This window comes from Oncorhynchus mykiss, chromosome 25 (assembly GCF_057628025.1).
Source record: "Oncorhynchus mykiss isolate SJ-2025 chromosome 25, ASM5762802v1, whole genome shotgun sequence".
NCBI classification, from domain to species: domain Eukaryota; kingdom Metazoa; phylum Chordata; class Actinopteri; order Salmoniformes; family Salmonidae; genus Oncorhynchus; species Oncorhynchus mykiss.
Window position 1 is genome coordinate 61,002,420 of NC_143046.1, and position 23,273 is coordinate 61,025,692.

A 23,273-nucleotide genomic window follows, 5' to 3' on the forward strand; every position below is an offset into this window, starting at 1 on the left:
TACCCAAGAGCGGTAAAGCAGCCTTTACTGGTTCTAACAGAAGACCTATAAGCTTCCTGCCTGCTCTTAGCAAACTGTTGGAAAAAAATGTGTTTGACCAAATAGAATGCTATTTCTCTGTAAACAAATTAACAACAGACTTTAAGCGTGCTTATAGAGAAGGGCACTCAACATGTACTGCACTGACACAAATGACTGATGATTGGTTGAAAGAAATTGATAATAAGATTGTGGGAGCTGTACTGTTAGACTTCAGTGCAGCATTTGATATTATTGACCATAACCTGTTGTTGAAAAAAGTTCTATGTTATGGCTTTTCAACCTCTGCCATATAGTTGATTCAGAGCTATCTATCTAATATAACTCAAAGGGTTTTCTTTAATGGCAGCTTCTCTAATGTCAAACATGTAAAGTAGGGTGTACTGCAGGGCAGCTCTCTAAGCCCTCTACTCTACTCTCAATTAAGTTGAGAATTTTGATAACTAAAAGACAGACCGAAATTTTTTCATTGTCATCTCTACAGCAATAGCCATTAGCTTTCCAAACAGTTTATCCGCGATTGTATTTTCAAATATTGCAATATGCCTGGCTGGGTCTCTCTGCTTTTCACCGACAGTCACAAATCAACAATCATTTATTTGGTATTTGCAGCGGAAGCTCCCCAAAATGCGGGCCCTTCCAACTGTAGGCTATGCAATTGTTTTTAAGCTAATGATCCTATTTTGAATGGTTGTATTTATTCCTGTTTAGATAGGACACAAGATTAGGCCTAAGCTAATTTGGCATTATCATTTTGAAAATGTAATTCTTTACTTTAGGGAAAACTTTATGGACACGCCGTCTATGCCTTTTAATGTGGCAGAAACACAACCAGTCATGAAGTTTTCATCTGATTGTCAAACAATCACTTCAAAAGGGGGCTTCTGTAGGCTACCCGTGAACGCTCATCCGCTCAGAAAATATTCCCAGTATCCAACCCCAACACTGTGCACCTGCCATTTGATGAATGGAAAGAGACCTCTGTTATAAAACACCTACATGTACTGTAATGACAATATCTGAATGTCATTAGGCCTACACTTGTAGCCTGATTTGCGTCCATGTGCACCTCAGTGTCGGGCCACTCATCTCTGCCTTTGCAAAATGTAAGTATTCTGGTCAAACCATAAATCAATTTGGAGCGTATACCACCCAGCTTCAAGTCAGTTCGCTCCTTTTCCATGCGGCTGACATGCCGTAATGTTAAATAATAGTGTAATGATCTATAGTTTTTGGACATGTGGTATTAATTATGATAGGGTGACGTTTAACCGCTACGGCGTACCCCCTCTATTTATTTTGCCGAGGTGCCATACCGGCTAACCTTCACCCCTGTATAAAAGTAAATGAAAGCGATAGAGAGAGAGGACTCACCATCTTCTTCTTGAGCTTGTTGCTCTCCCTATAGACGAGTATTACCGCCTTCTTGAACACTGAAGAGAAACGACATGAACACTGAGGATGAACACAACTTTGGGAATGTACACGGGGAAATCCATCCCCTCAGAAGCGATCTGAATTTACAACATATTGGCACTATATCCATAAAGCCCCAAATCATACTGGTGTAACAGGGTTAATCAGTACCATTAATATTCAGGTGGATATACAATACATGTATCTAAAAGATAGTCATTAAATGTGTGTTGGGTTTACATGCGTTTGTCTAAAGCCAGTGGACTCAGCATTTCAAATGGAATTTGATCAGAGTCCAGGCAGACAGACTGCCAACCGCCTCTGGCAGGGGCCAGGCAATCTCTTTCCCATAATGCTGCAGTAGCAGTACAGTGTCTCTCCAACTCACCAAACACGGTCAGGTCGGGGTCCTTTCTCATGCGGCCCAGCGAGACATGGGGGTTGAGCCAGACGACAGAGGAATGCATGAGGAATTCTCCCATGGAAAGCTCTGTGACCTGGGAGAGAGAAGAGCCATTGACCACAGTGTGTGAGGGACATACTAAGTACTGTATCTGTACAGGGAATGAGGCTTCGGCTAGCTCGACCAAGTGCTATCTATGTGGGGTGTATGTTGAGTATCTATAGGAGGAAGTATCTACAGGGGAACTTAGCTATTTCCAACCAGTTTCTGGAAGAGACGTATCACCAAGAACCCTTGAATAGACTGAATTGACCTTGACGGTTATGCAGCAAACGTAGGCTGTGCTGGTTTTAGCCTAAGTACGTGTCCAGATTAAAGATATGAGTGAGTGTGATGAAAGCTGCTGTAACAGAGGCAGAGGGTATAGCAGCAGGGTACAGTATAGCTACCTCCTTCTCAGGGCCACTCTGCTCTGCCACCAGCTGGTCAAACACAGAGCCATAGTCCTCATAGATCTTCTGCATCTCATTGATGTGGCTGGCCACCTTCTCCATGGCCTTCAGGGCCTCTGGGGATACAGGAGAGGAGAGGGAGGGGTTATTGTGTGTGTGTGTGTGTGTGTGTGTGTGTGTGTGTGTGTGTGTGTGTGTGTGTATCTTCAATGTACCTGTGAGGTGGTAGTGCTCCTCGCTGTCTGTGTCAGTAAGGGACACTAGCTCTCGAAGAAGTAGAGGGTATTTCAACACTCTCTGGACTGGTTTGATCAGGTAGGACTCCAGGGTGGACGAGTGCTGCTTCGTTGGGTTCCTCGCATCCAGAAACTCCTTAAAGGCCAGGTCAGTCTTCACTGTAGACAACAGACAAACAGACTTACTTTACCAAGCCCTGTACATGTCAGTACTTTTAATCACATCTCTCATACTGCAGCAAGCTTGGAGGACTGTGCTTGGTGGTGCTAGCATTAGACCTACCATGGTATCTTGGTGCAATAATACTTGTCCACAGGGGGGCAGTATAGGCTACTTCTCACCCTAGCATGACCACTGAAGTAAAATGGCAACGCTGCATGTATGTACAGTGCATTCAGAAAGTATTCAGACCCCTTGACTTTTTCCACATTTTGTTACGTTACGTCTAAAATGGATTATATATTTTTTTTCTTCATCAATCTACACACAATACCCCATAATGACAAAGCAACAAAAGGTTTTTAGAAATGTTAGCAAATGTATTAAAAATAAAAAACAGATGCCTTACTTACATGAGTATTCAGACCCTTTGCGATGAGACTTGAAATTGAGCTCAGGTGCACCCTGTTCCTACAACTTGGAGTCTACCCATGGTAAATTCAGTTGATTGGACATGATTTGGAAAGGCACTCACCTGTCTATATAAGGTCCCACAGTTGACAGTGCATGTCAGAGCAAAAACTAAGCCATGAGGTCAAAGGAATTATCTGTAGAGCTCCGAGACAGGATTGTGCCGAGACAGCTATGGGGAAGGGTACCAAAAAATGTCTTAAATGGAAGAAGTTTGGAACCACCAAGACTCTTCCTAGAGCTAGCTGCCAGTCCAAACTGAGCAATCGGGGGTGAAGGGCGTTGATCAGGGAGGTGACCAAGAACCCGATGGTCAGTCTGACAGAGCTCCAGAGTTCCTCTGTGGAGATGGGAGAACCTTCCAGAAGGACAACCCTCTCTGCAGCACTCCACCAATCAGGCCTTTATGATAGAGTGGCCTGAAAAGGCACAACAGCCTGCTTGGAGTTTGCCTAAAGGCACCTAAAGATTCTCAGACCATGAGAACCAAGATTCTCTGGTCTGATGAAACCAAGATTGAACTCTATGGCCTGAATGCCAAGCGTCACGTCTGGAGGAAATCTGGCACCATCCCTACAGTGAAGCATGGTGGTAGCCACATCATGCTGTGAGGATTTTTTTCAGTGGTAGGGACTGGGAGACTATTCAGGATCGATGAACGGAGCAAAGTACAGAGAGATCCTTGATGAAAACCAGTTTCAGAGCGGGGCGAAAGTTCACCTTACAACAGGACAACGACCCTAAGCACGCAGCCAAGACAACGAAGGAGTGACTTCAGGACAAGTCTCTGAATTTCCCTGTGGCCCAGCCAGAGCTCAGACTTGAACCCCATCGAACATATCTGGAGAGACCTGAAAATAGCTGTGTAGCGATGCTCCCCATCCAACCTGACAGAGCTTGAGAGGATCTTCAGAGAACAATGGGAGAAACTCCCTCAATATAGGTGTGCCAAGCTTGTAGCGTCATACCCAAGAAGACTGGAGGCTGTAATTGCTGCCAAAGGTGCTTCAACAAAGTACTGAGTAAAGGGTCTGAATACTGACGTGCATGTGATATTTCAGTTTATTACTTTTAATGCATTTGCAAACATTCCTAAAAACCTGTTTTTGCTTTGTCATTATGGGGTATTGTGTGTAGATTGATGAGGGGGGAAAAACGATTGCATCTATATTAGAATACGGCTGTAACGTAACAAAATGTGGAAAAATTCAAGGGGTCTGAATACTTTTCAAATGCACTGTAGATACTGTAAAACATGGTGTCGACATGAGCCTGCCACTCCACTCAAAACACCGTTTCAGTGATTTTCATTCACAGTGTATAGAGTGGAGAGATGCTAATATTGGGTGCTGTGTGGTCTAGCACCGTAACACATTGAAAGACTTTCTGGAGGTCAGGTGTTGACATTCCTCGCCACCTCGCTGTTCGTCTCACTATGTGTGGAAGGATTGAGATGCCATTAGAGTATTCATTATAGCACTCTGAGCCACAGACAGACATCCGCATTGACACTTCACACAGTAATTGGCAGGCAATTAACGAGTAAACGCAAAGTGTGTGTGCAGCGAGAACCCAGGGAGAACGAGAACGCGTAATTACTAGAACCGCTGACAGACACCCACGGATTCTCTGTGAGTGCCCGCATTCAGCTGTGCTGAGTTCCACTGTGCTAGGCTGTGCTGTGTACTGCTGGCCTGTGCTGTGTGTTGTACTATACTGTGCTGCAGAGTTCTGCTCTAATGCACTGCTCCCCTGTAACAGTAGTGCTGTAGTGATGTATCATGTTTACTCTGCTGTTTCCTACTCCAGTTCATTCTGATTCATCAGAGACTGTTGTGGAAAAGGCCAAACCACTTGCCAGATTCTCCCTGTGCCATTAAAACTCAATTTCGGTACCTGCTTCAAGGAATGCCGCACAGAATCTTGTAATGGGAGGAATTTAAGAGGCACAAGGGTGCAATTTCCCCACTCTGTTTAATTCATTCTGCACTGGGCAGTGTGCCCAAAATGGAGGAGGCCAACGTCATAGAAATAAATTCAGTTCAACGTTTATATTCAATCATATACACAGGGCCGCTCAAAATTACTAGCAGTCCTCGTCAGCGTTTAATAGTCTCTCTCTCATTATAGACCAGCTTCAGCTGTGCAGCGCAATGGGGGAGACTTCAGCTAGCCTAGGCACTTTCACAGTTTTACAGTGGGAAGCCTTTCACAGTTGAATTGATATGAAAGACAACGTAGGGAGTCCAGATTGATAGAGTTAAGACAAGGAGAGAGGAGGTTGAAGTGGAATTGCATCACATCACTTTTACCAAGCGAGTAGCTCCTCTCAGAGACATTTTACCGGAGTTCCTTGTTGATCCTGGACCATAGGAGCCCAGTCAACCATGTTATTTACATGGGGATGGTGGGGATGATTTCATGGAGGTACAAGTGGGTAGAGCGTAGGGTAGAGGGGAGACCCGTACCTCTCTCCAGGACTTTCTGGACCTTGATGTGGTTGGCACAGAAACCGCTGTAGAGCTTGAAGTGATCAGCGTAGTACAGGAAGGATCCACCCAGAGAGAAGAGAAGCTTCTGGAATCACAGAGAGAGAGAGAGAGAGACAGAGACAGCCAAGAGAGAGAGAGAGAAAGAGAGAGACGGAGGGAGAGTGTGAAGGAGAGAGGGATGGGAGAGAACATTTGAAGTCGTGACCTGACCACGCTCACCTGCCTCCCATGGGACAGTGTTTAAAATCCCCCAGGCCCCACCCCCTCTAACCTCTGAGTCCAGTGCTCTTTGATTTGGAGATACAATTCTTCAAGTCAACATCACAAAATCAATAGGCCACACACGTTGCCTTGTCGATGCAGTAAATCAACCATGCGTGAACCTGTGACATCTCTTCAATAATGAATATCCCAAGGTGTGACAGAACATCATAGCTAACTGGTTAATAAGCCTGTGAGTATGCGGTTTCATGTCAAGTGTGATTACTGCAAGAGATGTTTGGCAGAGGCAGCTGTAACATAAGGGGCACGTGTGTGTGTACTCCAAACTACCGTACCTTAAACTGCTCAGGGGTCTCCAGGGTTCGGAAGTCAGGTGAAGAGGCGATCCTCTCCTCCAGTGTCTGCAGGAACACCCGCTGGAAGTCCAGCATCTCTGGCAGGCTGCCAAACAGACTATCCATCTGAATGAAAGGAGAGACAGGAGCCTGGTCAAAGACCTAACAGCAGGCAGTCACTCGTTCACCTCCACCTCAAATGTCCCACGTGTGAGAGGCACTTAGGAACAGCCTCTCTTTCCTTCCACCTCTAATACAATCTCCCACTCCCTGGCTCTCCCACACCTTCATTAAAAGATATTCAGGGTGTCTTGCTCTCTCCTCCGCTGTGTACCTAGACACGTCGGAGTGTCCATAAACGGTGGTTTAATCAGCCCCCCTCCCCAGTGTGTATCGATGGATCTCTCCTGTGAGAGCGTCGTCCTGAGACTGAGGTTAGCCTCAGTTTACATCAATGTCCCTAGCTCAGTGGGACTTAAGCTACACATCAGCATTCTCCAGCCATATAGCCTTGTGGGCTCACAGGGAGGGACAGTCACACAAGGACTAATCCCAACCTGAGAGAAGAGTCAATTGTGTATCGAACAATGGAAGACAACAATGCAATTGGAGATATAAACAGAATCCTGCGCACGCTTTCTAATATGTGGGCCTATGTCAGAAAGGGACTAAATAAGAAGAGGTTGTGAGAGTTCATTACTAGAGGTCATTCAACCTCACCACCACTCCAATCTAATAAACTATCCATCTTCATCATGAACCAACCTCATAAAATTCTCCATCTCTATTACCTCCCCCGTCCTCCCCTCCACCCATCCCACCAACCAACTCCTCTACCTCATCCAGAGATCCTTTACTCCCAAGTGGCACAGCGGTCTAAGGCACTGCAATTGCAGTGCTAGAGGTGTCACTACAGACCCTGGTTCAATCCCGGGCTGTATCACAACCGTCCCTGATCGGGAGTCCCATAAGGCGACGCACAATTAGCCCAGTGTCGTCCGGCTTAGGGTTTGGCCGGGGGTGTAAATAAGAATTTGTTCCTAACTGACTTGCCTAGTTAACTAAAGGTTCAATATTATTATTATTATTAAATACCTCATCCAGAGTGAGGAAGGTCTCATTCTGCAAGGGCTTCAGGTAGATCTCAAAGAGGCAACTCAGGTCCTGTAGGAAGACAAGACAGACAAGAGGTGGGTTAGTGAATCCGACAACACCAATGCCACTCTCATGACACATACAGTACATCATCAGTGCATCATAGGGTGGTATCAGTATCAACAGTTACTCCAACCGCCCAAAACTACTCCGTTATCTTTCCCTTCATCTTCCTCTCTGTCTTTCTCCCTCCCTGTGTTTTAATGGGGCTGCGGCCCATCAGGGCGTCACTGGAGATATACTCATTAGGCTGATTTACGGCCTCCGCCGCCCAGCCAACGCAGCACATCACAGACAGATGGTTTCAGCCGCAGCAGAGGACGTTGGGAAGGCATTCCCTCCCGCCTACAAATCCCCCACCCACCGCTCGGAGAGATAGAGTGATTGAGAGGGAGAGCGATAGGGTAGAGAGAGAGAGAGAAAGATAGGGTAGAGAGAGAGAGCGAGAGATAGCGTAGAGACTAGAGAGAGAGATCATGAGAAAACAAAAATGATAATTAGTTGACACATTAGAAAGAATTAACAAAACGGAGCAAACTATGAATAGAAGGACTATAATGGAATGCTATTTGGCCCTAAAAAGAGAGTACACAGTGAAAGAATTCCTGACCACTGTGATCGACGCAAAATTAAGGAAAGCTTTGACTATGTACAGACTCAGCATGAGCATAGCCTTGCTATTGTGAATGGCCGCCATAGCCGGTCTTCTCTTGAGAGCCAGGTCTGCCTATGTGCACACTGCCCACAAAACCGAGCTGCACTTCCTAACCTCCTGCCAAATGTATGACCAGAGAGAGATATTTCCCTTAGATACCACAGACCCACAAAGAATTTGAAAACAAATCCAATCTTGATAAACTCCCATATATTTTTGGTGAAGTATCACAGTGTGCCACCACAGCAGCAAGATTTGTGACCTGTTGCCACAAGAAAAGGACAACCAGAGGAGCACAAACACCATTGTAAATACAACCCATATTTATCGGTTTATTTACTTTCCCTTTAATACTTCAACTATTTTCACATTGTTACAACACTGTTCAAATAATATAACATTTGAAATGTCTATATTCGTAAAAAGAAATAGTGAGTGTAATGTTCATTTTTGATTGTTAAATTCCCTTGTTTATTTCCTATTTCACTTGCTTTGGCAATGTAAACATGTTTCCTATGCCAATAAAGCCCTTTGAATTTAATTGAAATGTTATTGAAAGGGTAGAGACACGAGCTATAGGGTAGAGAGAGAGAGAGAGAGAGCTAACCACTTCTGCGAAAATTGAAAAAAACTAAACAAACATGAAGAATTACCTATCCAAAATGGAGATATGGGTAAACAGCTTCTCTAATCTTTGTGGCCCTATAACAAAGAACAAACATCAAAACCATATACATGATCAAATACAAATCTGCGAATCAACTATTAAAGACTACCAGAACCCACTGGATTCTCCAATTATCTTGAATGAACTACAGGACAAAATAAAAACCCTCCAACCCAAAAAGGCCTGTGGTGTTGATGGTATCCTCAATTCAATTATAAAATATACAGACAACAAATTCCAATTGGCTATACTAAAACTCTTTAACATCATCCTTAGCTCTGGCATCTTCCCTGATATTTGGAACCAAGGACTGATCACCCCAATCCACAAAAGTGGAGACAAATTTGACCCCAATAACTATCGTGGGATATGCGTCAACAGCAACCTTTGGACAATTCTCTGCATTATTATTAACAGCAGACTCGTACATTTCCTCAGTGAAAACAATGTGAAAACAATTATAAAATCCATGTACACAAACAACAGGTGTCAAAACACACACACATTTCTTCCCACCGTGGGGTGAGACAGGGATGCAGCTTAAGCCCCACCCTCTTCAACATATATATCAACGAATTGGCGAGGGCACTAGAACAGTCTGCAGCACCCGGCCTCACCCTACTAGAATCTGAAGTCAAATGTCTACTGTTTGCTGATAATCTGGTGCTTCTGTCCCCAATCAAGGATGGCTTACAGCAACACCTAGATCTTCTGCACAGATTCTGACAGACCTGGGCCCTGACAATAAATCTCAGTAAGACCAAAATAATGGTGCTCCAAAAAAGGTCCAGTCGCCAGGACCACAAATACAAATTCCATCTAGACACTGTTGCCCTAGAGCACACAAAAAACTATACATAACTTAGCCTAAACATCAGCGCCACAGGTAAAGTCCACAAAGCTGTGAACGATCTGAGAGACAAGAAGGGCCTTCTATACCATCAAAAGGAAAATAAAATTCGACATACCAATTAGGATCTGGCTAAAAATACTTGAATCAGTTATAGAACCCATTGCCATTTATGGTTGTGAGGTCTGGGGTTCGCTCACCAACCAAGACTTCACAAAATGGGACAAACACCAAATTGAGACTCTGCATGCAGAATTCTGCAAAAATATCCTCTGTGTACGTAAAACACCAAATAATGCATGCAGAGCAGAATGGGTAACCAGTGAAGAAGGGCAACCAGTGAAGAACAAACACCACTGTAAATACAACCCATATTTATGTTTATTTATTTTCTCTTTTGTACTTTAACCATTTGCATGTCGTTACAACACAGTATATATACATAACATGACATTTGTAATGTCTTTATTCTTTTGGAACTTCTGTGAGTGTAATGTTTACTGTTCACTTTGATTGTTTATTTCACTTTTGTATATTATCTACTTCACTTGCTTTGGCAATGTTAACATATGCCAATAAAGCCTTGAATTGAGAAAGAGGGGTTAGAGAGAGAGAGAGTATAGAGAGAAGAGAGAAGAGAGAAGAGAGAAGAGAGAAGAGAGAAGAGAGAAGAGAGGAGAGAAGAGAGAAGAGAGGAGAGAAGAGAGAGAAGAGAGAGAAGAGAGAGAGGAGAGAGGAGAGAGGAGAGAGGAGAGAGGAGAGAGGAGAGAGGAGAGAGGAGAGAGGAGAGAGGAGAGAGGAGAGAGGAGAGAGGAGAGAGGAGAGAGGAGAGAGGAGAGAGGAGAGAGAAGAGAGAAGAGAGAAGAGAGTAGAGAGTAGAGAGTAGAGAGTAGAGAGTAGAGAGTAGAGAGAAGAGAGAAGAGAGAAGAGAGAAGAGAGTAGAGAAAGAGAGAGAGAGAGAGAGAGAGAGAGAGAGAGATAGAGAGATAGAGAGATAGAGAGATAGAGAGATAGAGAGATAGAGATAGAGAGAGAGATAGAAAAAGAGAGGGTTGTAGGACAATCAGCCGACTGACACAAATGAAGACAGACGAGGTGGAGATCATGAGAGGAGGTCCTTAATGTACTCTGAGAAAAGGGGTGAGATGGAAAGTTGAGCTGTACACGGCCTCTGAATGATGAGCCTATGTACTGTAGAGCATAATGAAACAGGCTAGTGCTGTGCGGTAGGTAGGGCTTCTTTGTTACTCCCCATGACACCACAGAAATAGATCATGTCTTGTTACTCTTCAGTGGCTTTGCTTTCCTATGCCCTGTCTCTTTATCCTGGCTCAACTAAATAAACTGAATTGGGAAATTGGCCATTATCTTCAAGAACTATAAAAAAGAATGACCTTGACGTAGGACTTCTCTGTGTCCACCAGCTCCTGGATGACCTTGCTGAGCCTCTCGGTGGAGCTCATGTGTCGGGGGCAGGTTCTGAGCAGGGTGGGCTCAGCCCCTGGGTTCGGGGGATCTTTGTGGCCCTCCATCAGGCCCCCGGAGCCCTCTTGGAAGGTGTGGTACAGCGTCTCCACGCTCTGCAGGGGGCGATAGAGAAACAGAGTGGTTAGGGACCACAGGAGAACAGTAACATGTAGGCACAAAGCGTATTAGGATCACAAGGACTTTTGTTAATACATCAATCATAAAACAATATCCCCATCAATCAGCACAGTAATACGGTATCAGACAGAGCTGTCATCGGCTCCTGTAGCTCTATGTTTCCAGTACTCACAGGCTGCTCTCCACTGCAGAGGAGCTGCCAACATGCCCTGCAAAACCTCTACTCAGACCTATCGCTATTGAGGTAGTTGGCCGATATACCACGGCTAAGGGCATCCAGGCACTCCGCATTGTGTCATGCAAAAGGACAGCTCTTAGCCGTGGTATAATGGTCATATAACACACACAAACACACACACGCACACCCTGGGCCTTATTGCTTAATTATAGCATGGTTACTCAGGAGGGTGCCAAAGCAGCTTCCATTCTAATCTGTAGAGAGGACAGAACTAGGCAGCACTGTGGGAGCAGCATGGCTATGGCAGGGGTCTTGGGGCAGGGGGCTGGTGGCTCAGGCCCCCACTGAGGGGAATGGGATTCAGGCTAGGAGTAGGCTAGGCTTGGCTGGCCTCTAGACATGACCACCCAGCCAGCAGCTCTGGGTCTCCGCGTGAGCTAGGATAATTACAGAGACTAAGCTGACCCACTGTGTTAACACACTGAAGGCTATACACTGTAGATACACAAAAGAACAGACGCAGGGCAAGCATCGGCATCCACACACACAAGCTCAAGCACACACACTGAATGTAGTGAATATGTTTCACCCACACACTAACACAGACCAAAGCTTCTCCATATTGCAGCTGAAAAGGCTATGAGACTTGGATAGGATAACTTGTTGACATATTAATCAGATACCCTGCGGCAGCTTCAGAGGCAAACTAGCCTCACACAGACAGATAACGTTCGTTTCTGATGCCACACACACACAGAAGGATTCTCCCATTCTCGCAGCATGACCTTTCAGCAACTTAATAGGGGTGACCTGTGAGAACGACTAGGGGGGGGGGGGGTATGACTCAGAAGTCTCCCTGTCTCACACAACAATCTGACCAAGTCTGAGCCGAACGCCTGACGGCTAACCCAAATATCCAATCAATTAAGATCCGCGAACAGGCCGCTCGGGAACCATGGAGAGGGGGAGCGGGAGGCAGCAATGCACCCGGAGAATGGACAAGCACATCCGACAGCGCTAGTCTCAACTCTCCCTCCCTATTCTGCTTACGCTTGACAGCTCCTGCTACATCTGGGCTCCTCTCACAGTTTTAGCGCTTATACTAAAGCCCACTTACACAACATAGGGAACTGACTGTTTTCTTCTGATTAAACAACCATGAAGCCTGTGGGGATTCTAAGAAGAATTATCTAAATCCTATCCTACCAATTAGCCCATCTGGTCTCCCTGTTGTAAAGCCAGACATCTCCCTCTCCCCATGAGGAATAGTTTTAACCTCTCTGTCACAACACCTACAGCCCTAAAACATGTTGAGCCCGAGGTTGATACCCATCGCCACACTTGAACAACTAAACAGTGAAAGGCTAAACCCCACTAATGCTGTCCTTCCTTCTTTGGATGGTCATTTCTACTCCCATGGCAAGCCTCTCGTCCCTCTCTGTCCTACTCACCATGAAGAGTAGTCTGTAGAGGAGCCTCCAGGCTGCTGTGGCCTGTCTCTGGGTCCTACAGGCCAGGTTACAGCCTTTCCTATGCAGCCTACCTGACCTGCACGCTGGCATCACGGCAGGACTGGACCTGACCACTAAAATGGCAATTAGTTGTTCTTGAGTGGACAGTACTTGATAGTCCTAATCAGATCCTCACGTTCAGTATTCCCACACTCCGCCTCTTCCTCATTAGTGACTGAACCCCCCTGTCTGTCACGTCGTCTTCCTCCTCCTCCTCCTCCACCAGGCCAGGAGAAGCCTCAGTCTACAGAACACCTCGCTCTCCAGGGGCCATTTGATGGGAGCTAGCCATTGATCCTGAGTCTAGAGGTTCTGTGAGCGTAGGCATTTGACTAAAAACTGCTGCCCGCACCAATCTGCATATCTATCAATCAGACGGCCGGACCGAGCGGACAGTGCGAACGGAGGGGAATTCCTCCCTCGCTCTCTTTTTCTTTCTGTCGGTCTCTCTCACCCCATCTCTGGTCCACGTGACCCTTGTCAGCTTCCAGAGGGTATAATGCAGAGGTCAGGCTGCCAGTGTCATGCTGCCACAAGCCTGAGGCCTGGCCTCTCAATACATCAACACAATGAGGACTCTTCTGGCCCGCAAGCCTCACTGTTGCACTGTCACACGGTCAGGAACAGCGGTGTCTGTTCAACAGGCCAGAGGTGGTCCTCGAATGAACAATTGTGGGTGCTTTTCAATAAAAACATGAGTCCAAGCCTATGTTAAGAAGCTATGCTTCCTGGTAAACAACATCGTACTGAGGGGTGTCCTGCTGCTGGGTCTGCTGTTTGCAGACAAAGCTGAGTGACAACTAGCTGATTGTTCCAAATCCAATCCAGGACTGGAAGCTTAGGCCTGTGTGGGCAGACCATTCCAACACAACAACACAATTAACTAGCCTAACTACGGTCTCAGTATAGAAGCAACATATTCCATTAGATTCCACTACGTCCCCACCCCTTGAAGTGAACAGCATTCTCAGAACGCAGCACAAATGTGTGTCCAAAAAGGTGTCGGAATGTCTGAAAGTGTGTGGATAACTTCACTGAACATTTAACACTGGAAACAGTTGGCTGATATTTATTTGGGTATTGTTCATGTGAAGTCCTAGACGTGTTGACATGGGAGATGTCAGAAGGAGCGGTTTGTGAAGAGGAGTCGTTTGTGGAGAGATTATCGCTCCTGCTTGACGTGCCAACAGTGCGATTATCCAGTCTGGTATTTTCCACCCACGGGCAAGGTGTCATTCACACACACACACACACACACAACCTCTCTTCTGCTCGCTCATACACCCAGTGGCAGCCAAACACACCCAAGAGGCTCCTAATCCAAGGTCAAAAGGCCTCCCCTGACGTCATATTAAAATAGTACTCAAATACAGTGAGATTAGAAACAAACCCAGCCCAAAGAGAAACAAGAGCTGTCAAACAGTTGAGTGACGCCGGATACTGTCCATTCTCCCGTATCTCTGCCAGACATTAAAATAGAGTAATTAAAAGCAGAAGGCTAAGCCTACTTTAAGAGATGAATCGCTTTCAAATTAAAGAAAAGAATCCTCCCGGCGCCAAAAGACTCTCTTTAAGAAAATAAACAATCCCAAATGGAAAGTCTAAAGTATAAAGCCAGGGATAAAATATGGGGTGTCCCTCGGGCCGGCTCAGCCCATTGCTCAAAGGAGAGTGTCCTGTCACACCACAGTAAGGCTCTAACAGAGGCTGATTCATCCCTCAGGTTAGGCCCATTGTGCAACGTTGCCATCTGCTTTTTAAAGCTCAATAAATAAAGAGAGTTTCACATAAATCAAACAGGGAGGGAGGGCCCCAGTCTTCTATTCCCATTATACGCTTTATTTTTCATACTAAACAAATATTATTCCACCGGTTCTTCAGAGTGCGTGGAATACTTCAGAGAATGTCGGAGACTTCAGAGTGCATGTTTCATGATAAGTCCCCATAGGGGTGTGAGACAAAAAGCATTACACCCCCCCCAGATCACATCAATATCAAATGACAGCAGAGGAACGGTAACATAGCAGCAAACCACTTCCCTCAACATGAAACTAGGTCCAATCAATTGAAAGCAGTCGGGAGCAGTCAATGATGGGTAAGCCTTCTCCTAGCCACATGACCTGGTGCCCGGATAGAACATGTAGCTGGGTGATAGCAAACACTACCTACCGCTGGTCCAGAAACCTGCCACAGGGGATGTCTGATAACATCTGACTGAACATCTAGCAGGCTATGGAAAGGACAGACTCTGATATAAAGCAAAAGCATAAAAAAAGAAAAGCCAAGTCAACCCTCCAGAGACAGGCTGGACAACCAGTGGACTGAGTAAAATAAATAATACTAGAGAATAAGAAGAGTGACACAGTGACTCAGTTGGAGCAGCACACCCTCAAGATCTACTGCAGTATGACAGTGAATTGACCATTTCTCCCATGGGGAGCTGCTACATGCACTGTATACAACATACTTAACTATAAACTGGTTGGTTCGAGCCCTGAATGCTGATTGGCTGACAGCCGTGGTATATCAGACCGTATACCACAGGTATGACAAAACATTTATTTGTACTGCTCTAATTACATTGGTAACCAGTTAATAGCAATACGGCACCTCAGGAGTTTGTGGTATATGGCCGATATACCATGACTAAGGGCTGTATCCAGGCACTCCGTGTTGCGTCGTGGATAAGATCAGCCCTTAGCCGTGGTATATTGGCCATACACCACACCCCCTCATACCCTGACTACACCGCTCGCGTTGCAAAATAAATGTAGAAATCTATGTTATTCAATTATTGCACCCACACTGCTCCTGCGCGCCAACGAGCGTCTGCGTTGACAAGGGTTAAAATAGAAGTCCTTTCCCATCTCCTCATTGGTTTATAGAAGCAGGTACCCACGTGCCATCTCCTCATTGGTTATACCTACGTGGGTGATTGAAAGACAAACTGTGTTGCCGGTCGTCGTGGTAATACTATGAAAGTTAAGATGCCAATCACCATATAAGTTCAAAGATGAAAAGGCCTGGAAGGAGGAGAGATGACTAGAAATGATTCGGTTGACCGTTTTGTGTGTGGATTCATTGTCGGAGTAGAGGACCTTGTGCATTTCAGGTAAAATAACAACTCAATGTTATATCCCAGGGCAAATTAGCTAACAGCAAGCTAGCTAAATAGGACAAATTAGCTAGCAAGTGCAAGCTAACTACCTAAATTGCCATAAATATTTCATGCTTTTCGACCTGTCCCCAAATGAATGTAATTGGTTCAGAGTTTGTTTTGATATTTTAAACTGCGTGTCGTGATCGCGTTTGGTGTAGGGGAAAATTCATTTATACACGATGGCGCACAAGCGCAGCCGGTTTGGTTTCCATGTCAGGCCTTATTGCTTAAATGAATCATTAGTAGAGGCAGGTTGGACAAACAGGGACGTGTCAGCACATAAAAACATTGACACCTACTAACACTATGTGACCTGTCCTAAACATACTAACTAAAATAACCCTGGCCAAACAACTAGAAAGGACAGTGTTGGGTTACCAGGAGTCCAGCGCGTGGGTTGGGTACCGTAGGTTTCTCACAGGCCACACATCCAGCCATGTCATCCAGCAGCAGGTCCAGCTTGTCTTTCAACAGCTGTCTGAGGGTGAGCAGGGCCGAGCCCAGAAACAGATCCTTCTCCTCGGCCTCACAGCCACCTGACCAAAACCAGCACATGGCCAGCATGGAGCACAGGGCCTGGGCTGGGGACTGGTCCCTGATGAACAGCTGGATCAGGGTGGTGAGGTAGACGCAGGGCCTGGCCTCTTCCTCCTGCTCCTCCGCCACCGTCCCCCTCCTCCTCTCAGCAATCAAACCTCCACCCGGCCCTGAGCCATGGTATAAGGCTGCCATTCCAATGCACACCAGCTCGCCTCTTCTTCTCCTCCTCCGGCGAGCCCTCTTAAGCCTCTCTCGATAGGTCTATCCCTCCTCTCCCTCGGTCTCTCTGCATTAGGGCCGCTCCAGACGCTGGGGCAACTTCCCAGCAATAAGCCCAGATTATTAGGCTAGTCACAGCCATATGGTGACTGATAGACTTAGTCATCATCACCGCCACCCACTACACCCCCTCCAATAGGCAGGTCCTGGAGGAGGGACTGGGGACGTCGGAGTTTCCCAAGGAGGAGGTAAGTAGGTGGGAGAAGGTTAATGAGGCTGTAGGTCTTTCTTTCTAGAGTCCATTGGTCTTTGCTGGCTGTTGTGGTTCAAAAGCCGTAAAGAGGAGAGTAGTAATAACGAAGTAACTGGAGAGCATGTCTCACCTCTCACATTCACACAGTTTAAAAAGGTGATGAAAACACCTTTCTTACGTTCTTAGCCTAGAACAGAGCAACGGATTTCTTAACGGGTATAGCACCCAAAATACACGCTGCCATTTACAGTACGCTGCCCAGTCAGTTCCTGTAAGGATCATTTGTGGATTTCCCACAATCACTAAATCATTGGTGAAGCAAACTAAGTAATTGGATTAGGGCTGACCCCATTTAGTGGTTGATTGTTTGGTTGGTCGATAGGATGTTGGTTGACTGAGATTTCTTTAGTCGAGCAGTAGAAAACAAATCATGGTGTACAAGACACTGGTCTGATTGGCGCCTGTCTGAGTGGACTGATCCATTGTGGGGACCGTGGGGGTGGCACAGTCCATCACTCTAAGACATGTGCTACTTAAATTGTATATGGTTATATTACGCAAGAACAATGGTGCAACAGAAATGGCTGTAATTATTTTGCAGCTTCAGCAACACGGACAGCCCTGTACACACTGTTGATGTGTGGTGGTCGCTGCAACAGGGAGGAGAGGGAGACAACACTATACACACTGTTGATGTGTGGTGGTCGCTGCAACAGGGAGGAGAGGGAGACAACACTATACACACTGTTGATGTGTGGTGGTCGCTGCAGCAGGGAGGAGAGGGAGACAACACTATACACACTGTTGATGTGTGGTGGTCGCTGCAGCAGGGAGGAGAGGGAGACAACACTATACACACTGTTGATGTGTGGTGGTCGCTGCAGCAGGGAGGAGAGGGAGACAACACTATACACACTGTTGATGTGTGGTGGTCGCTGCAGCAGGGAGGAGAGGGAGACAACACTATACACACTGTTCATGTGTGGTGGTCGCTGCAGCAGGGAGGAGAGGGAGACAATGGATGCTAGTCACAGTCACTCACTGTCTTTTTTTAACACAGTGGAGCAAGTCTGAGCCCGGCCCGGCACAATCAAATCAATTGCGGTCGGACTACCTCTAGTCATTTGTGTGTGTAAATGATTGAATCACACAGTGTGCTTAAAGCATCAGACAAGCTCAGTGAATAGAGCTAAATGTGATTAAAACACATAGGATGTGTCTATATGGAAAAATGGGACAGGCCTACTTTCGATATTGGCGGCGAGCGAGGCTACTGTAATGGAAGGATGTGGTTACTGCTCTATGCACTGTCAAATCCCTCTTAGTTAAGGGTTGGAGGAAGTTAAGGAGCTTACTCTACTCAGCCTGTTGGCAAATGGTATGTGTAGCACAACAACTTCATGCCATTGCCAGTTGTACAGCTCCTGTTGGGAGTTATGAGGTTTACTACACACCCTCATGGAGCTGAAAAACTATCACGAGGACTGTGCACTAGAACCTAACGCACTGGAACCTAACGCACTGGAACCTAACGCACTGGAACCTAACGCACTGGAACCTAACGCACTGGAACCTAACGCACTGGAACCTAACGCACTGGAACCTAACGCACTGGAACCTAACGCACTGGAACCTAACGCACTGGAACCTAACGCACTGGAACCTAACGCACTGGAACCTAACACACTGGAACCTAACACACTGGAACCTAACACTCTGGAACCTAAAGCACTGGAACCTAACACACTGGAACCTAAAGCACTGGAACCTAACGCGACGTCCTAAATAATAAGGTGACTGTCCGAGGCAACATCATTCCATATGGCGCAATGTAGCCAATGAAATGCTACTGGTCAACTACCCCAACCTCACAAAGTCCAATAAGAAACATTACACTGGTATTAATGACTACAACAGCCTGGTGTTACAACAAAATGTGGTAAATGTGGTTTAAAAAGAGTTTTGGTTGTGTCATGGTGTTGATGTAAACAGTGTTGCTGTAGCAGAAGTATCTAGGTGATATTCTGTGACATTCAGTGTCAGCTCCCTCAGTCAGGTGTGCTGCTGCCATGGGACCTACAGTACCATACTACCGGGGGGGGGGGGGGGTCCCCAAACAACAACAACAACTTGGCAGCATGGCAGTGGGGAACCTCATCTAGTGTCAGAGCACTAGGGTAAATACTGAGTTAACTGTGCTTTGGTAGCAGCTGCTCACCGTTTTAATATGAGAAAATTGGAAACCACTAGACCAATTAATCAAAGTCAGTCAGTGTTCCGCGGCAGGCGATTACATTCTGTGACAAGAGGCTTGAAATGAGTCTTTCCTTCCCATCCATCTCCATTCAGTCACAGGCTGGCTGGCAGGCTGCGGTGGGCACTGATTCTGCCTGAAACACAGGTGATTTTCTACCCATTGACTAAATTGTTTTGTTTCCGCTCCGGGGCACAAACTGACTCCGGTAGTGAGGCGAAATTCCAACCGTTCTTGACAGCTATCAGATTTGCCACAACAAAATCTCACAGTGCTCGCTTTTACTGCATGGTACCTATTTGTCTCAGTATCTCTCGTTCACACACGCATGCAATTGTACAAACACTCCTCCCCACACACACACACCTTCCAATTACACACAAGCCCACCCGCACAGCCTCCGGTACCTCTCCGCTGGTACGAAGACAAACACTGTGTCCGGTGCAGCAGCAGCAGTCAGAGGTACTGCAGTGCAGATCCCAGTGCAGCGGGACTCATTCTTGTCACTGGGCAAACAGAGCGAGAGCTGAGGAGCCGGTCTTTTCTAATCCACCTCTTCACTGACCTCAGACCTGCTATTACAGAGACTTAACAGAGCCCACTGGGACATACCATGCCTATATGGTTTAGTGCATAGTATCACTGTAATGTCTAATGGAACAGTGTATAGGGGCATTACATTACACATTGACAACCTGCTGTCTACAAGTTGTAGACACAGGGGTGCAGGCAAATGGCCAGCCTAGATATTCACTATTTCCAGCCCGTGTTTACAGTCTCGAGGGAGATTTTTAGGAGCATCAAACAGCATACAGATCGTTCTCTCTCCTCTGAGCTGCAATGTTACGTTTCAGTCCACTGAAGTGAGGATCATTAAAACCTGGCCCTCCAGATGACTGGTCTCATTAATGCAACCCTATAATAAAGCTTGGCATAGATACTTTTCCCCATCTCTAAAATCGGTCGGTTTTATTACCATAATGCAGAAAGCTTTCAAACATGACGCATAAATACACTTTAATGACTTAAATAAGTTATTATTTACATTTAAAAAAATAAAAAAAAGACAACAACAAAAACTCCCTGGGACAAAAATAAACATCAATTGAATCATCACTGGACAGCCGCCATTTGCATACTTACAGTAGGAAAAGTGGAGCTGTGATGAAAGCTGAGGTGCACTAGCCGTCACCTAGCCTTTCCCTGCTACAGAGATAACCTAGTCACTAAGGACTCCCAAAACCGAACATGATCACACAACAAGCTTGAAATTAAAAAAGTAGGCTTGATTATAAAAACGCTTGCCAACAATTTTTTACCAAGATAGGAAGGAACAACAACCTCCAGACTAATCTACTGTTCTAATTCTAATACCTACAGAGAGAGAACAGCTTCACGTCTATTCTCCATCTATGCCAGGTGTCGAGCCAGGGAGCTAGCAGAGGGCCAGGCTTTCAGGTTCAGTACAATGCCTCTGCTGCTTCTACTGAGGGCTAGGACCCGGCATGGCCAACCCTGACTCTGTCATTAAAACTTCCTGCTATTCTGGGTGTCTATCTAGGGTGTTGGGGCCTCAGACAATGACAGAGTGAAGGTTAGTAGCAGGCAGAGGGAGTGTTGACAGTATGGGCGTTAGACTGAGACAAAGGGCATCTCTCTCGGAGTGTGACAGTAATAAGCTGTCTGTAGACTGAGGCCAGCGTAATTATATAGAGATCTTTAAGGGTGGTGCCAAGACGTCTTCAGCCCCGCTGCCACAGCTGTCCCTGATGAGGGGTTCCAAGCACACATTTATATATGCACAGCTCACACACTAATTTGCACACATATATACTTTATTAGGTACACCCATCAAGTACTGGGTCAGACTACCCTCTTGCCTCCGGAACAGCCAGAATTCTTTGGGGTGTGGATTCTACAAGGTGTGGAGTTCAAATGTTGCTCAATTGGTACCAAGGGACATACCATGTGCCAGGGAAACATTACCCACACCATTACACCACCGCCACCAGCATGTACCGTTGACACCAGAAAGGATGGGTCCATGGACTCATGATGCGTACTTCAAATCATGACTCTGCCATCAGCATGACGCAACAGGAACCGGGATTGTTTGTGATCGCATGCCCACTGGAACAGCTTCTTCTTATTTTTAGCTGATAGGAGTGGAACCTAGTGTGGTCGTCTGCTGTGTATATTGATTAATGGGACCTTAAGATTCATATGCTTGTACTGTTGCTATGTGTCCGACTTCCTCTCAGTATGTTTATGCCGACTCATTGAACCCAGTATGGACAGTGCCAGCGGGCGCAGCGTTCATTCAATCTTACCTTGCTGTGTTGTACGGCCCTGTGGCTGTGGCGGGAGTGTTGTAGACGATTCTCCAGCCCAGAACCTAGGGACTCACCAGGGACCTCTGGCACCAAGGACACATCTGAGGAGAGAGAGACACAGCAATGTTCAGTGATTTTTCTTTAGTTGACCATCTTGGCCATGCAGCATTCTAACAACCGTCACAATAAACATCACAGAGAAGAGGTCTTCCCACTAGTCAGACAAAAAAACAAATCCTCTAGTTTGTTAGACGTGGTCTTAGGAGAAAGCTGTTGATAATATACTCTTGTTGTATCTTTCCTGAAAATCCCATTTTGGGAAAGGGCTCAGCCACACGCTGCTCCTGGTTAAAAAGGCACCTGGCTGGATTAACTGGGGCTAGATCGGATTACAGTTACTGGGGCTGGTAGGGACATCTACCCGCCCTCCCTGTTTCTAACAAACTCACAGGCTTGTGGGAAATCATTTGGAAATCGATTTGACCTTGCAACCTTCCGGTTACTAGTCCAACGCTCTAACCACCAGGACACCCTGCCGCTGACACAGTCATAACCAGGTCATCACATGTCATAACAGCTGACATAACCTGGTCATAACACTGTCATGACATATATTTAGACCTGTCATGACATATATTTAGACCTGTCATGACATATATTTAGACCTGTCATTACATATATTTAGACCTGTCATGACATATATTTAGACCTGTCATGACATATATTTAGACCTTTAGACCGATATGTACGGCTGGTTATGACACCTACACAAGAGTGTCAAAACCCACCACACATGGCAACAACATTACACCATAGCCTATTTGTCAACACTATGTTCATGTTATATACAATTTTCTGAAATTGACCATATTAAAATGAATATTATTGTAATTGTGCACACATTGATGTCAGACACGCACTAAGTAAAGTGACACAGGATGGTCATAATGCTTTATGACAGTGTCATAAAGTGTATTTCCTGTAAGCTATTTCAAATATGATGAAACAAACATGACTGTAAATAATTTGTTACAACAACAACAGAGGACTTAAGAAGCAACCTAAAACGAGAGGAAACGTCTTGGCAGGGAAAAAACATTTCAATAAACGTTGGTTTTAACCCTCTTATATAGGTGTCATAACCAACCGTGCAGTGTATGTCACAACAGGTGTAAATATATGGCTGATGACAGTGTTACAACCATATTACTTCAGGTCATGACAAGTTATGACTGTTATAACCCTGCCACGCACATCTCAAGTCAATATAACATGCCACAGAACATTTCCAACACACACCAGGGGTGCTGCCTTCTACTATAGAGTGGTATAGCGTGATGTTGGCACACTCCAGGATGGTTCAGAGTTTACCTCTCATCACCCTCATTAGCCTGACTGGGATAGCACCCCCTCTAGAGGTAGAGGAGGAAACTGCACCCATGTTGCTGGCCTCTATCTCATCTCTCACTAGTGTGTGTGTGTGTGTGGGGGGGGGGGGGGGGGGGGGGGGGGGGGGGGTGCACTGTGTAAGATGGTTTTATCTTCAACTAAGTGAAAAGCCAGTGGCTACACAGTTTTCGGTAAGTTTTACTGCATGTCATCACCAGTCCTGCAGTGTGAAGTGTTGCCTGTGGTTTTGGTTCAGGATGTTGTAGTGACAAATGACT

The 23,273-nt window shown here is 45.9% G+C and overlaps 1 protein-coding gene across 1 annotated transcript in view; it reads right to left on the reverse strand.

Annotated features, from left to right (window-relative positions):
• Positions 1-23,273, reverse strand: part of LOC110505403 (rho guanine nucleotide exchange factor TIAM2) — a 104,925-nt gene that overhangs the window by 10,233 nt on the left and 71,419 nt on the right. The window contains exons 15-23 of the mRNA XM_036962805.2: positions 21,604-21,707; positions 10,948-11,133; positions 7,322-7,390; positions 6,227-6,352; positions 5,646-5,754; positions 2,526-2,705; positions 2,308-2,426; positions 1,844-1,952; positions 1,414-1,472 (exon numbers count right to left, since the gene is read on the reverse strand). Coding sequence (XP_036818700.2) covers positions 1,414-1,472; positions 1,844-1,952; positions 2,308-2,426; positions 2,526-2,705; positions 5,646-5,754; positions 6,227-6,352; positions 7,322-7,390; positions 10,948-11,133; positions 21,604-21,707 — 1,061 coding nt within the window. The remainder of the gene's footprint in view (positions 1-1,413; positions 1,473-1,843; positions 1,953-2,307; positions 2,427-2,525; positions 2,706-5,645; positions 5,755-6,226; positions 6,353-7,321; positions 7,391-10,947; positions 11,134-21,603; positions 21,708-23,273) is intronic.